Source organism: Lathyrus oleraceus, chromosome 5, assembly GCF_024323335.1.
Source record: "Lathyrus oleraceus cultivar Zhongwan6 chromosome 5, CAAS_Psat_ZW6_1.0, whole genome shotgun sequence".
NCBI classification, from domain to species: domain Eukaryota; kingdom Viridiplantae; phylum Streptophyta; class Magnoliopsida; order Fabales; family Fabaceae; genus Lathyrus; species Lathyrus oleraceus.
In genome coordinates, this window is record NC_066583.1 from 627,254,902 (window position 1) to 627,272,634 (window position 17,733).

The window sequence follows — 17,733 nt, forward strand, 5'->3', positions numbered from 1 at the left end:
TTTTCCCTCTAACTCCTCTAAAATAAACTATTTCATTCCATAATTTTTCCTACGGTTTGATTTCTACATCATCTAGGATTAAAAAGAAAAAGCTTTTACACGTGTCTTTTGTGATATGATATTATCTAAAATTAAATTTAAATTGATGACAAATCATTAGTAAATCCATCGAATCATTTTTAGGGAATTATACATTAACATTCGGTAAGGATTTACAAAACAGGTCTGATATTTCATAAATGTCTATTTTGTATGTCTAATCTTATTTTCTTTTTCTTTTGCGTATTTTTGCGAACACGGGCATCAATATAAGCTTTTGTATCTTTAGTCTTAAAAAGTGCAGTGTCGGCTAACACATCTCAATCCATCCTCATTTTTTTGCATGGTGGAGTCATGTTTTAACCTGCATCCTTAATTATGTATGTCTCATTCCTTTTTTATTTTTTTTAGTTTTTGCGAGACGGGTATAAATGGGACGGACATGCATGTTTGTCACCCCTAGCATTCATGGTAAAATATACATTTTAATTTTTGGATTCTAATTTCAAATATCAAACTGAAATCTCTACCGCACAATCTTGATCAAACGACTACTAGTATTATAAATGTGTCAAATGTGTGATTATCGACTCCAAAGAAACTCAATCCACTGTATATGGGATTTACTATCCATTAAAATCGTGATTCATGGTGGGGCAATAAGATTAAACCCAATTCTTCTATGATCCATATTCTAAAACAAACAACCATTTATCTTTTTGTCTAATAACTATAAAGTTAAATCTCTAAACTAATGATGAACAAATACTATGATAAAAGCGATTAAGTCCCCCCTTTGAATCCTTTGTCATTTTCTAGTGGTTAATGTAACACCCTTCTAAAATACCCCAAATATTAAATTAAAATAACAACATATAAATCAGAGTAATCATGCAATTAAGGGTGTCACACATTTATTTCGCACCATTCGTCATACTATTTAGTCATGCTCATTATTTAACTCAAAACATAAGGTATTGCACAATACGCAGCGGATAGAGATCAAATCGATCATTCAAAACATGTAACATACTACATGTAAACTGGTTCAACAAACATCAACAACACAATTAAAATGTTCCCTCTCGATGTTACATCTATCAGAGCATGACCCACTAAGGAGACTACACTAGACTCCAAGCATTAGCTTCTACTCAATCACTGCTCGTTACCTGAAAAATAGTTGTAAGGGTGAGTTCCTCAATCGATATAATAAGCATTATAGAATATAATGTCATGTTAAGTAATTTAACACATTAGTCACCCTAATCGTATCACACATTCAGTAACGGCACATCAACTCAATATCATACTCAATATCAACACAATTCATACTCATGCTCAATGCCAACACAACACACGTATAACATTGGAATACATCCATTCATATTATACACTACACATATATTATGCAATGAGACTCCATGCATGCGGTACCGACTATTCGTGAACATATAGTTCAACTTCACCGACCAAATCCAGGTACGGCTACCAAGCTCACCAGTCCCACTCATTTGAGACCTAGTGACTCACATCACTAATTCCTCACCATGGGAATTAGCTACCACCCCAAGGGCTATGCTATGCACGCTAATTCACCTAGCATGCAAACATCAAAAACAGTCCAAACGACTAACATCACTAATTCCTCACCATGGGAATTAGCTACCACCATAAAGGCCACATTATGCACGCTAATCACCTAGCAATGCAACATCACAACAATAATCCACAATGGACCGATGCTCACTCTCTAAGCCATAAAACAGTCCATTCACAACACATGCATAACATACACATTCACAACATTATGCATACCATCATACATTATCAACACATGTATCAACACATCATATCATGTCAAATAATTAAACACAGTATTAGCACACTCTACTAATACCTATACTGCTCAAAACAGGGGGAAATAATCCCTACTATATCACACACCGATATAGGCAACCATCAATTAGGCACACAACATTTTAATTAACAATTTTTCCACTCTGCAACAGTGTTAACCGGTTAACGCCCTGGGTTAACCGGTTAACGCAACACAAACACGCTTCCTGCCCAAAACTTAACAGTGTTAACCGGTTAACGCCCTGGGTTAACCGGTTAACGCAGCACAATCAGCCATATCTCAGCATTCACAACAGTGTTAACCGGTTAACACCCTGGGTTAACCGGTTAACGCAGACAAAACAGCAATTATTCAAAATACATAACAGCGTTAACCGGTTAACACCCTGGGTTAACCGGTTAACGCAAGACAGAAGCTGTTCCTGCGCTAACACAAGGCAGAATGCAGAATTCTCCGCATTTTCCGCCGTTGGAGGACTTCCGGACCTCCGATTCCAATTCCGTAAAAAGCTATACGTTCGGAAATTCACAACTAACCCAAACACAGATTCAATTACAGCCTAAACACAGTTTATCCAACATAATTTTCCAGCATTCATAATCCCAATTAGGGTCAATTCAACGGCTTATCACTACCCATTACATGCTAACCCATAATACCCATTAAACGACGATAAACCCCCCTTACCTGAGTTACTCCGGCAATCTCTAAGCTCCAAGCTTTTCTCTTCTCCAACCTTTGCCCTTGCTCTTCCTCTTTGCCCTTTCTCCACTTTCCACTTTTCAGCCGCTTCTCTGTTTCACGTAAAACTCTTTTTACCAAATGGGATTCTTTTTCCTTACTTCACACTTATATATTTTCCAATAATTATTATTCCAAAATAATAATAATAATAATCCAATAATTCCAATTATTTAACTAAATTAATAAATATAATATTAATTTAAATCAAATAATTATCTTATTTTTATTGGGGTGTTACAACTCTCCCCCACTAAAAGAGTTTTCGTCCTCGAAAACATACCTCAAGCGAATAACTCCGGATAAGACTCCTTCATCTGACTCTCCAGTTCCCAAGTCACATTGCCACCTGCTGGTCCTCCCCAAGCTACCTTCACCAAGGCAATCTCTTTACCCCGCAACTGCTTCAACTCTCGATCCTCAATCCTCATAGGTGATGTTTCAACAGTCAGGTTTTCTCTCACCTGTACATCATCTATTTGGACTACATGCGACGGATCATGAATGTACCTCCTCAGCTGAGACACATGAAATGCAAATTCGCAAGCGACGGCGGTAAAGCGATACGATAGGCTACCTCCCCTATCCTCTCCAAAATCTGATAAGGACCAATAAATCGAGGTGTCAACTTCTTCGACTTCAAAGCTCGACCAACACCAGTTATCGGAGTGACACGAAGAAACACATGATCTCCCTCTTGAAACTCAAGTGACTTCCTCCTCTTGTCGTGATAACTCTTCTGACGACTCTGAGCAATTCTCATCTTCTCCTGAATCATCTTAATCTTTTCCGTGGTTTATTGAACAATCTCCGGTCCAACCACAACACTCTCACCGGACTCATACCAACATAAAGGTGTCCGACATCTCCTACCATACAAAGCTTCAAACGGTGTCATACCAATGCTCGAATGAAAACTATTGTTGTAGGTAAACTCAATCAAAGGCAAATAACAATCCCAAGCACCTCCCTTTTCCAAAACACAAGCCCTCAAAAGATCCTCTAGTGACTGAATCGTCCTCTCAGTCTGACCATCAGTCTGCGGATGATATGCAGAACTCAATCTCAGCTTAGTTCCCAAAGCCCTCTGCAAACCTTCCCAAAACTTCGATGTAAATCTAGGATCTCTGTCCGAAACAATACTCGACGGAATACCATGCAAACTTACAATCTTCTTAATATACAACTCGGCTAATCTCTCTAACGGATAATCCATTCTGATCGGAATGAAATGAGCCGATTTCGTCAATCTATCAACAATCACCCAAATAGCTTCAAAATTCCTACTTGTCCTCGGTAAACCCGAAACAAAATCCATACTGATACTATCCCACTTCCACTCTGGAATAGCCAACGGTTGCATTAGCCCAGACGGCTTCTGATGCTCAATCTTTGACTTCTGACAAGTCAAACAGGAATAAACAAAACTCGCAATTTCTCTTTTCATTCCCGGCCACCAAAATAACTTTTTCAAATCATGATACATCTTCGTAGCTCCAGGATGAATACTCAGGCCACTACGATGTCCTTCCTCCAGAATACTCTTCTTAAGTTCGGTAACATCCGGAATACACACCCGATTACCAAATTTCAAAACACCATTCTCATCAACTCTGAATTCACCACCTTGACCTTGATTCACTAAAGTCAACTTATCAACCAAAAGCACATCGGATTTCTGACCCTCTCTAATCTCATCCAGAATACCACTCGTCAACTTCAACATTCCCAATTTAACACTATTGTGAGTACTCTCACACACCAAACTCAAGTCTCTAAACTGCTCAATTAAATCCAATTCTTTAACCATTAACATAGACATATGCAATGATTTCCGACTCAATGCATCAGCCACTACGTTTGCTTTACCCGGATGGTAATTCAAACCAAAGTCATAATCCTTCAGAAACTCTAACCATCTCCTCTGTCTCATATTCAACTCTTTCTGATCAAACAAATACTTTAAACTTTTATGGTCACTGAAAACCTCAAATCTTGACCCGTACAAGTAATGCCTCCATAACTTCAGAACAAATACCACAACTGCCAACTCTAAATCGTGTGTCGGGTAGTTCCTTTCATGAATCCTCAGTTGTCTCGAAGCATAAGCTATAACCTGCTTATTCTGCATCAACACACCACCCAAACCCAACAATGAAGCATCACAGTAAACCTCAAATGATTCCGACGAACTCGGTAATATCAGGATAGGAGCAGTAGTCAACCTTCTCTTTAACTCTTGGAAACCTTCTTCACATTAAGTCCCAAACAAACGCTTGCCCCTTTCTAGTCAACATCATCAACGGTAACGCCAACTTAGAAAATCCCTCAATGAATTTCCTATAGTAACCAGCCAATCCAAGGAAACTTCGAATCTCAGCAACAGACTTCGGAGCTTCCCACTTAGACACCGCTTCTATCTTAGAAGGATCAACAGCAACACCACCTCTTGAAATCACATGACCAAGAAAACTAACCTCCTCTAACCAAAATTCACACTTGGATAGTTTAGCAAATAACTTCTTTTCTCGTAGAACTCCTAAAACCACTCTCAAATGCTCAGCATGCTCTTCTTCAGATTTCGAATACACCAAAATGTCATCAATAAACACCACAACAAACTTGTCTAGGTACGGATGGAAAATCCTATTCATATACTCCATGAATACTCCAGGCGCATTAGTCACACCAAAAGGCATTACAGAATACTCATAATGTCCATACCTTGTTCTGAAAGCAGTCTTCTGAATATCCTCAGTTTTCACACGTATCTGATGATATCCCGATCTCAAATCTATCTTGCTGAACACACTCGCACCAACCAACTGATCCATCAAATCATCAATCCTCGGCAAAGGATACCGATTCTTGATCGTCACTTTATTCAGTTGCATGTAGTCCACACACAACCTCATAGTACCTTCTTTCTTCTTAACCAATAACACTGGTGCACCCCACGGTGACACACTCGGACGAATAAATTTCTTATCCAACAGATCTTCCAGCTGACTCTTCAATTCAGCTAACTCAACAGCAGACATACGGTACGGAGCCATCGATATCGGTCTAGTACCAGGTACCAAATCAATCGAGAATTCAACTTCACGCTCTGGCGGCAATTCATTCACTTATTCAGGAAACACATCAGGAAAATCACACACCACGGCTAGATCGCCAATCACCAGTTTATCTTTAGCCTCCAAAGTCGCTAACAGCATAAACAACTCTGCCCCACCTGCTACTTCCTCATTCACCTGCCTTGCTGATAGAAACAAATCCTTACCTTCCTCAATCTCAGGAAATATCACAGTCTTATCAAAACAGTTGATAGAAACTCGGTTAAACACCAACCAGTTCATACCCAAGATAACATCAATCTGCACTAATGGAAGACACACAAGGTCTATCCTAAAGTCTCTACCAAAAATACTCAAAGGACAATTCAAACAAACTGAAGTAGTAGTCACTGAACCCTTCGCGGGAGTATCAATCACCATACTTCCATGCATCTCAGATATCTCTAACTTAAGTTTCACAGCACAGTCCAAAGATATAAAGGAATGAGTAGCACCGGTGTCAATAATAGCTACAAGAGGAAAGCCATTAATATAACACGTACCTCGGATCAAACGATCGTCTGCAAAAGTCTCAGAACCTGATAAAGCAAAAACCTTGCCTCCCGACTGGTTCTCCTTCTTTGGCTTAGGACACTGTGGACTGATATGACCCACCTCTCCACAGTTGAAACAAGTCAGAGTCTTCAACCGGCACTCTACAGCCAAATGACCACCTTTACCACACTTGAAACACTTCTTCTCAGCACCGGTACACTCGTGGAAACGATGTCCCGCCTGACCACATCTGTAACACTTAGCAGGAGCACTAGAGTCTCCCCCACTAGGCCTCTTCATCCCACTCTGTCTCTGGAAACCTTTGCCAGCTGCATACGGTTTCCCACGATCATTCTGATTCTTGCCTTTCCTATCAACCCTCTGCTGATAGCTCTCCGCTCTGGCTTTGGAATCCTGTTCAAAAATCCTGCAACAGTCCACCAAATCAGAAAACACTTTAATCCGCTGATACCCAATAGCCTGCTTGATCTCAGGACGTAACCCGTTCTCAAACTTCACACATTTTGAAAATTCTCCAGTAGCCTCATCATAGGGAGTGTAATACTTCGACAGCTCTGTGAACTTAGCAGCATACTCAGTAACAGACCGGTTGCCCTGCTTCAATTCCAAGAACTCTATCTCTTTCTTTCCTCTGACATCCTCCGGAAAGTACCTCCTCAGGAATCTCTCTCTGAACACAGCCCAAGTGATCTCAGCATTCCCAGCGGTTTCCAACTCAGTGCGGGTAGCAACCCACCAATCATCAGCCTCTTCTGACAGCATATGCGTACCGAACCTGACCTTCTGGTTATCGACACACTCAGTCACTCGGAAGATTCTCTCGATCTCCTTCAACCACTTCTGAGCGCCATCTGGATCGTATGCTCCCTTGAACATTGGAGGATTGTTCTTCTGGAACTCACTCAGTTGACGAACAGTTCCCATTCCCACAACATTCGGGTTCCCTCCAAGTACTCCAGCTAGCATACCCAGAGCCTCAGCAATCGCAGCATCGTCTCTACCTCTTCCCGCCATCTCTATTCTGAAAACCCAACAAGCTAAAACAATAAGTACTGATAGGGTTACACAACACCTATCCCGTACAGGGGAAACAGAATAATTACGACTCGACTCGACCGACTATGCTCTGATACCACTAATGTAACACCCTTCTAAAATACCCCAAATATTAAATTAAAATAACAACATATAAATCAGAGTAATCATGCAATTAAGGGTGTCACACATTTATTTCGCACCATTCGTCATACTATTTAGTCATGCTCATTATTTAACTCAAAACATAAGGTATTGCACAATACGCAGCGGATAGAGATCAAATCGATCATTCAAAACATGTAACATACTACATGTAAACTGGTTCAACAAACATCAACAACACAATTAAAATGTTCCCTCCCGATGTTACATCTATCAGAGCATGACCCACTAAGGAGACTACACTAGACTCCAAGCATTAGCTTCTACTCAATCACTGCTCGTTACTTGAAAAATAGTTGTAAGGGTGAGTTCCTCAATCGATATAATAAGCATTATAGAATATAATGTCATGTTAAGTAATTTAACACATTAGTCACCCTAATCGTATCACACATTCAGTAACGGCACATCAACTCAATATCATACTCAATATCAACACAATTCATACTCATGCTCAATGCCAACACAACACACGTATAACATTGGAATACATCCATTCATATTATACACTACACATATATTATGCAATGAGACTCCATGCATGCGGTACCGACTATTCGTGAACATATAGTTCAACTTCACCGACCAAATCCAGGTACGGCTACCAAGCTCACCAGTCCCACTCATTTGAGACCTAGTGACTCACATCACTAATTCCTCACCATGGGAATTAGCTACCACCCCAAGGGCTATGCTATGCACGCTAATTCACCTAGCATGCAAACATCAAAAACAGTCCAAACGACTAACATCACTAATTCCTCACCATGGGAATTAGCTACCACCATAAAGGCCACATTATGCACGCTAATCACCTAGCAATGCAACATCACAACAATAATCCACAATGGACCGATGCTCACTCTCTAAGCCATAAAACAGTCCATTCATAACACATGCATAACATACACATTCACAACATTATGCATACCATCATACATTATCAACACATGTATCAACACATCATATCATGTCAAATAATTAAACACAGTATTAGCACACTCTACTAATACCTATATTGCTCAAAACAGGGGGAAATAATCCCTACTATATCACACACCGATATAGGCAACCATCAATTAGGCACACAACATTTTAATTAACAATTTTTCCACTCTGCAACAGTGTTAACCGGTTAACGCCCTGGGTTAACCGGTTAACGCAACACAAACACGCTTCCTGCCCAAAACTTAACAGTGTTAACCGGTTAACGCCCTGGGTTAACCGGTTAACGCAGCACAATCAGCCATATCTCAGCATTCACAACAGTGTTAACCGGTTAACACCCTGGGTTAACCGGTTAACGCAGACAAAACAGCAATTATTCAAAATACATAACAGTGTTAACCGGTTAACACCCTGGGTTAACCGGTTAACGCAAGACAGAAGCTGTTCCTGCGCTAACACAAGGCAGAATGCAGAATTCTCCGCATTTTCCGCCGTTGGAGGACTTCCGGACCTCCGATTCCAATTCCGTAAAAAGCTATACGTTCGGAAATTCACAACTAACCCAAACACAGATTCAATTACAGCCTAAACACAGTTTATCCAACATAATTTTCCAGCATTCATAATCCCAATTAGGGTCAATTCAACGGCTTATCACTACCCATTACATGCTAACCCATAATACCCATTAAACGACGATAAACCCCCCTTACCTGAGTTACTCCGGCAATCTCTAAGCTCCAAGCTTTTCTCTTCTCCAACCTTTGCCCTTGCTCTTCCTCTTTGCCCTTTCTCCACTTTCCACTTTTCAGCCGCTTCTCTGTTTCACGTAAAACTCTTTTTACCAAATGGGATTCTTTTTCCTTACTTCACACTTATATATTTTCCAATAATTATTATTCCAAAATAATAATAATAATAATCCAATAATTCCAATTATTTAACTAAATTAATAAATATAATATTAATTTAAATCAAATAATTATCTTATTTTTATTGGGGTGTTAACCCTACCTTGAATCTATAATGGATCTTCTTATATCATGACTATTTTACAAAACATGGTTACTTAACAAATTCATCGGCAAGTAATACAATTTGTTTGATGCAACCCCTCATCATTCTTTAAAGATTATAATCGCAATTGACAGAGGTTTTTAGGGCGCAAAAAATACCTATTGTCACGATCGATTGTCTAACAATCATAACAAATTCACAATGTTATTTAATTCCAATATGCAAATCTACGGTTAGCTCTCTTTGGTATCTAGAACGATTTCCCAAATTCTTTAGACGGGAAAAACACATTAAACTTAAAAATATGTTGAATAATTACGAGAAAAGGTTAATTACAGAGAGTAAATCTATAAAAATCACATGATTCACATTATTGGGGGCAAGTTCATTTAAAGGGGACCTAATATAAAGGAACTTAGTTATTCATTTTGAAGGGATTCATGGAAATTATAATAAAAAAGAAAAGAATAACCTTACCAACGATTAGGGATGGTTATCTAATGATGTCATGCATTTTCTCTTCTCCCTTGCTTTAGAATATGAATTTTTATCATAAAATTTTGAAACCTTGGAACCAAAATTGTGTAACACAATTGGGAAACTCAAACTTTTGTCTTCACTCTCAATATATAGACATTGTAATAGGATTTTAGTAGGCATGACAAACTCATACCCGTGGATATTATGGATCTATGTGTTTGTAGATATGATGTATGCAGTAATTTGTTTGGTTTTGATGATGACAATATTCTAAAGTGAAGTCTTCATCAGAAATGTCGATCAATTTCATCTAGTTTTAATGATGACAACTCGGGAAGGTGAAGTTGTCATTTGATGTGATGATCAATTATGGTGTTTGAAGATCAAGATGTCAAAGCTCATCTCTAGAGGACAACACCTAATGTTAAGCGATATTCGATGGAGTGAATGAGTATATTTTATCGAGATATTTCTCGGATGATGGCTCCTATAAAAAAATAGTAAAGCATCCTTAGATAGAAGAAGTTTTGTCTTAGATGAAGTATTTAATTAATGTTGAATCAAGCAAGGGATCCTGAATCTTTAGAGTTCTGAAAGATAGGAAATGTGAAAGCTTGTCTTATATGTGTTAAGTGATTTGTTTACTAAGAAAAATCACACACACTTTCAAATGATAAAAAATCCTCTCTGTTTTTTTTTTAAAACCATAAAATGTTTTAGACTCATTCTAATCAATTAGAAGGGATTTTACATGTCATAATTGATTAGCCCATTAGAGTTAATCAATTATCACTTTTGTAACCCTAATAACTTATTATTAGGTATCTTAATTGATTAGTGACGGAGCTTTTAAAAACCTTTACTTTTGTGTCACATAATCGATTTTGTGATGCGTCAATGACCCTTTCATGATACAACTTAAATTTGAAAAATGTTCATTATACTCTTAGATGTGGATCCCACACCTCTGAAAATACGAAAATGATCTTCAAACGTCTGGAGATGCATCTCGGACGCACCCAAAACCACATCAGACTTCGTTTTTTCTAAGATCCGTCCCATATTAAATAAAATATGGTATAGAGATGCATCTTCGTATATTATTTGGATGTATTCAAAGATGCATATCTAAAATGTTCACTGAAGTCCTTTAAAATATATTGAAAGCGTGTTAATGGGAAGTGAAATTATTTTCGTATATGCATCTCTGAAACCCCCTGAATCATTTCAGAGGAGCAGCATTGTCCTAACATTGTAATATTTTTAGGCGAAGTTATATTAAAGTAAAATAAAAGTAAAATCAAACTTAAATCATGTTTCACTAAAGTTAATTGAAAAACTTACCAATTCATATTGATGAGAAGGAGAATGAGAAGCTTGAATGTATGAGATATTGGAAAGGAGGAGAAAGAGCTCCAATGCTAGAAGCTTGAATGAATGGATGAGATATTTGAATGTGTGAGAGCTAAAATATTTTGTTTTGAGAAGTTTTTAGAAAATGAAGAAGGAGGTAGGGGTGTTCAAATCCAAACTGACCCAAATAAAAACCATAAAATGGTAAAAAAAAAAAAATTATTGAATGTGTATGGATGTCATTTTATAAAAACCGCTCGATTCGGATCAGATATCAGATTGATTTTTTAAAACCGATCCAAACCAAATTGAACCACATGTATATATTTTTATGCCTATTTGTTTTTATTAGTATGATATGGTGTGTCAGTTTATTATTAGATGATACTTATTTTTTTAAATATTATTTATTAATTTGATTTAATCTATTTATTTTTATTATTTTATTTATTTCAATCATAAGCGTTCATTATCATTTTGTAACATTATCTTTTAGTATAGTATAAGTTCTATATTATATCAAACTTATTATTAATTAGTACTTTTATAATATAATAAAAAAATATAATTTGTAATTTGGATATCCAAAAAATCGATTCAAATCAAACCACGTGAATTTGGATCGAATCAGAGTTTTTTAATCAATCATTCAAAATTGAACCAAACAACGAGTAAATTTATCTTTGGATTGGATGTTATCTTGCTTCAAAATTGATCCAAACTACACAACGAATACCCCTAGAAGGAGGAATATGGGAGGTCTGGCGCGATCATATGAAACAAAAACGTTCGGAGATGCATCTCGGGACCATCCACTAACTTTTGAATAAACAGTGTTTAGTGTTTAGAGAGATGCATCTTCAAACATATCTTTTATGCATATGGGGATGCATCTCCAAATTAAATGTTGGTATACTATGGGCGTTTGTGAATTTTTACGGAGGTGGCGGGGCACATATAAGGATGGAAAGAATAATCCCCTTAAATTTTAAGATTGCAATACAAGAAATAGAAAGATCCAAAAGACTTATGAGTTGGATTTTCCTCGATAGATTATAATATAACTTATCTTCCATCATAATGACGATTTTCTACACAAGATCTTCAGTGTGAGTCTTTAGCAATGTTGAATTGGTGAGCGTGATCAAGTGAGAGTGATTGTTGTGATGATAATGAGAGCATAGGAGATGAGGAATTGAGAAGATAAAGAAAACTGAGAAAAGAAGATGAGGAGATGATGTGTACATTGTATATTCTATATTGTATGTTTGAATGCAGTTTATGATTCCTCATTTCCTAATATATTCATTAATTTATAAAAAATTAATTAATTATAGAATTATATTATAAAAGTTAAATAATATAGACGGATGAATATATTAATTTATAAAAAATTAATTAATTATAAAATTATATTATAAAAGTAATATAATCGAAGTTAGAAAATCTATGAAACGGAAAATACTTCTCTGTTCCCGCCTCGAAGTATCGTAGGGAAACTTTTCTCTTCATTCCTATGAGAAAAAAATCCCTAACTTTGAAACTACAAACAAATAATCTCCACAAAAATTCTCAAGTTCAAAACTATAAATAAGTAATCTCTACAAAATTCCCGGCTAACCAACTCACACAAGTCTACTAAATTTCTTGATAACTTTTAACCCATGTTATATTTCCTGTAATTTATCAAAAATAACTATGTGACAAACTCAATTTTAATTTTAAGCTTAATCAACTGTCATTAAGTCGAACTAAGTCGACTCAACTCATAAATAATTTGACACTTGATTTATAAATAAAAAACTATAAGAGACTCTGTTTTTTTTTTAATCTTAATCAACTGTTATTAAGTCGAACTAAGTCGACTCAAGTCATATCCAACTCTAACCCATGTCCTTTATCTAGTCTCTATTGTAAGAAGGAAAAAAAGAATTTAAATTCATCAAATAAATAATATATCTGATTCCTATACATCAACTAGGGATGAATATCCATGTCAAAATTCTAAAATTCACACTTAAATAGATTGTAAACAGAAATATCCATAGCAAAATTCTAAAATTCACACTTAAATGGATTGTAAGCAGAATAAACACAGATCCATTCACCCAAAAATTGTTCCTTGTTATTTTCATCTAAACGACATCAAGCAAAAGAGGTCATACTAAAATAGATGTGTAATCTGTATGGCAATGAGTCAAATTGAGTGATTAATTGATGGAAGAAGAAAAATCACCATAATATTCATGTAATAAGCAAGATCAAAGGAAGCTTAAATGGATAGAGAGTTGCTGAGTTTGGCGGTCGTGAAGAGGCCGTGTTGCGGATCTCCAGAGTCCAGTCCTTTTGGCAGTGGGGTGTAGTTGTGCCAATACATGGTAGGCAGCTCATCTTTTGGTCTAAGGCGTGAAACTGACTTTAGAGGTTTGAGGGGAAGTGAGATGGCTGCAACTGCAAGCAATGATGTGGATGTTGTTGGGGCAGGTCCATCAGGAACCTGGTGGCTCTGGTGGGGGATGACGAAAGGCAGAAAAGCTAATGGTTGCAGTTTACTCAACAAAATTCGGAAATCATATTGAAAAGATGGAAGGAAGCATACATTATTCCACAAATGGATCATCAATCTACTCTATACAGAATAAAGTCTTTAATTGAAAATATCTAAAAATCATCCTTTGCTTGCCGGATGATACCCAGAGCTTCTGCATCATCTGCTGTGACTGCAATGTTTAATGATTTCCTGATATGTGCACTGGATGTTCGAAGGAATGGATTGCAGGCTTTTTCCAACTTCAGTATGGTTGGAATCTGCACAAACAACTCTATTCTTTAGGTAAAAGGAAAATGATTGAAACAGAAGCTAACAAAGACATGTTATGGTGACACAGAAAGATCAACAAGGAAGTGCAATTCCAAAACTCACTGTGGGCAAGCCTTTACTTCGGAGGTAAGTAACATGGGCAGCATAGGATTTAAGTTCCTTGTTTTCAGGTTCGACCGATAATGCAAACTTTGCATTACTCTGCAAAATATCCAAAGCACGAGAGTCAATGTCATGGCACTTGGGCAAAGAAAACAAAGCAACGGGCACGGGACAGAACAGGAAATAACTCACCAATGTGTACTCGTGTCCACAGTATATACTTGTATTGTCTGGTAAAGACGTGATCTTTTTAAGCGAAGATTGCATCTGTAACATGGAGGAAATTCTCAATGCATGAAGATATAGCATGTTTTACAAGCTTTGCCAAGTTACTGACATTACAGCATTCAAGAATTTGCTTACATTTACAACTAGGGTTTGCATCAGTAACAACATTTATACTAAGATTGCAGACTTGGTGGCAATTGTCTATTGTATTATTCTATCGCATTACACCCAAACTCTCTTATTCAATCCACTCTTATAATATTATGGCAACAAAACATACCCTGAAAGCTATACTGTTCATTAAAGAGGTTGGTCACCGCAAAGTCTCCGTTTGGTTTCAGTTTAAATAACAAGTTCAGTATTTTAAAATTCACGGGCTTTTGGCAGAGGGGCAAAACAAAACATACAAAATAGAATGCATTACAGGATGCAATGATTTATCGGTTATCTCTGTATAGAAAGAAGGACAGGTTAATGCAAGTAAAAGCAACCTGTTCAGGGCTTCCTTCAAAGAGTTTGCCACATGATAAACTGAACAAAGTGTCTCCTGTAAAGATTGCCCCAGATCCCGGAACGTAGAAGCTTATGTGACCTGCTTACAATATAAATGATAGAAAATTAGAAAAAAGAGCCACACAAAACACAAGGGTTTGATAATAATGCAAATAAGCTATGTTTGTGACCTCGAGTGTGTCCAGGTGTGTCCATTACATGCACCTCATGGCCAGCAAACATCCACTTATCACCGTCATTCAAAAGGATATCGATGCCAGGAATCCTTTCCTTGTCAGCTCCTGAACCAATAACCTGTAATGCAGCATGGGAAGGGTTAACACATAAAACCTCTGAAGCATGGGTACTTCGAAAATTGTGAAGTACCGGTACCATGTACGTACACATACCATATTCATGGTTCTTCATTTTTTTCATTATTCCGTTTTAAGTGAAATGTGTAGTTTTTTCATATATTAACATAATAGATTTAAGTATTTTAGTTTCTTTGTTATAGTAACTTAACACAATTTTTTATTTTTTAAACTTTTATTGTGATGTTCTAAAATGAATTGAACAATCTAGATTGCATCTGAAACATAATAAAGAAAAGAATACTTTATGAGAAGATACAAATATCATACCTTTGCCCCATATCTTGCTTTTAATTCTACATTTCCACCAGTATGATCATGATGATGGTGAGTGTTGAGTATATAATTCAAATTTCGATTTTTCTTGCTTAACGCATCTATGACAGGCAAAGCTTCAGAAGGATCAACAACTCCAACTGTGCCCGTATCAACATCGTGTAAAAGGTATGCATAATTGTCACTCAAGCAAGGTACCTAATTATTTTTTAAAAACACGATAACACAACCTCAGATTAGTCTTTCAGCGTATTTCTTCAGAAACCTTACCAGCTTGGGAAACTTAATGTTAACCAAATGTCACCTGAACAATTTCTATGAAAATAAGAAAAGAAAAGAAGCAAGACCTGCTCTCACCAATTCAATCTGCAAGGTGGAAGACATATTCGTGACACTACAAAACCGAGCCACTTTGAGCGAGCGACTAGCTCCTCCTCGCAGTGTTTTATACGGAGTAGAAAACATTCGCATAAATCCATACAGAATACTTTTTCTAAAGCAAAGTTGCCTCACATTAGGCCACACACTAAACCCAGCTCTCACCTAAGAAACAAAGAGTAATTAATCATCATTAATCAATTCAAATTCAACCTCCATTATCAAATTAACAATACTAAACTTTTCATTCAAACTATAACAAATCAAAAACAACACTTTCTCATAGATTAAGCTATAATCACAAACAAACAAACAAACAAACAAACAAACAAGCAAAAAAAACATATAAAGGCAAAAATCAGAATTGAGCAATTCCTAATAATAATTGATAAACAATAAACCAAATCAAATAATGGTAACATAAAGATCAATAACTCATTTCAATAATAATGATAAAAAGAATACATTTTTCAATGATTCAGCTACTCAAAAACAAAATACCTTCATAATAATTCTTCAAGATGCAAACAACAAGGGGAAACCCAAAAAAGTGGATTTTTTTTTAATAATTGTATATAATTTAAGGAAGAAAAAATGGAAGAATAGCATCCAAATTGAGTTGTTCCTTGAGAAACTGAAATAAAAATCGAAAATTTAATTGTGGAATGAAAAGAGAGGTGAAGGGGGGAAAGGACGAACCCTAGAAGAAGAAAAGGGGAGCATGGCAGATGTTGAAGGGCTTGAAAGCATGTGAATGGAGAATTGAATAGAAGGAAAGAGAAAGAGTGGGTTGGCACTAATTTTAGTGTTTGGTTGAAAATGAAATTGGGTTCTCTTCTCTCTCTCTCTTTCCTACCACCGTGTCTTCCACCACCACCTCTTCCTCTTCATCAATACTCCTTTTCATGTTTCTCTCTCCTTGTTTTATATTGTTATTTTTATTTTCTTTTTTATGTGAGGTGGTGATAGAGCACTTAATTTTCTATTTTTTTATAAAATATTTAATGTTAATAGAAAAATGTTTATTTAAAGAACATTAAGCATGTATATTTTGGAGTTTAATTTTTTAATTTAGGATATATTTTGGAGTGATTGAATGTGCTCGAATGGAATTAAATTGAGTGGTATATAATTATATTTTATTATTTGAATTTGTAAATAATTTATGAAGTAAATTTTTTATTGAATCCTTCCATTTGTATTTTTCTAATTTTAGGTGTATTCAATGGAATACACTAATTTGTTATGTTCCGTTTTGTTAAATTATAAAAAATACACAAAAAAAACATAATAAAATATTTGCTCTATTATGATATACTCTATTTCATTCCATTGTTTTTTATTCCATTTCACTCCGTTCTAGTCCATCAATCCAAATATATTCTGAATTCCTACCCAAAAAATATATATTAAATTAGAAAGAGGCGGAGAGGAAGAGTGATGGAAAAGTGATACAGATAAAAATGGCGAGAGAACGAGTAAGAGAGATGGAAAGATGAGGTAGGAGAGGAATGGGAAAAAAGGGTAAGTGAATGGAGAAAAGAGAAGGATATAGACAAAGAGAGAGATCAATATGGAGAGGGGGAAATGGTGATTAAGAGATAGGATTGAAAGAGAGAGAGATATAAAATAATAGTGAAATAGATGTGTGAGAAAGTGAACGAGTGAATGAAAGAGGACGAGAAAGAATGAGTGGGGAAATGAGAGAATGAGGTAACAATAAAAGATGGAGAGAGGGATATAAGGACATAGAGAGAAGGGAATAAGGATATAAGGAAATGGTGACAAGGA

General features: G+C 36.3%; 1 protein-coding gene across 2 annotated transcripts; it reads right to left on the reverse strand.

The window, feature by feature from the left end:
* Nucleotides 1-13,819: 13,819 nt before the first annotated feature.
* On the reverse strand, nt 13,820-16,870 carry LOC127087281 (probable hydroxyacylglutathione hydrolase 2, chloroplastic). Of its 2 annotated transcripts, none has more exons than XM_051028156.1 (8): nt 16,642-16,870; nt 15,922-16,107; nt 15,559-15,762; nt 15,106-15,229; nt 14,914-15,014; nt 14,387-14,461; nt 14,195-14,293; nt 13,820-14,079 (listed from the first exon to the last, which is right to left on the reverse strand). In XM_051028156.1, the coding sequence occupies exons 1-8, from the start codon at nt 16,690-16,692 to the stop codon at nt 13,933-13,935; spliced, it is 987 nt and encodes a 328-aa protein (XP_050884113.1). In that variant the 5' UTR covers nt 16,693-16,870; the 3' UTR covers nt 13,820-13,932. The 2 variants fall into 2 exon arrangements, with proteins under 2 accessions (XP_050884113.1, XP_050884114.1); XM_051028157.1 differs by having other exon boundaries at nt 16,444-16,855.
* Nucleotides 16,871-17,733: the final 863 nt, after the last annotated feature.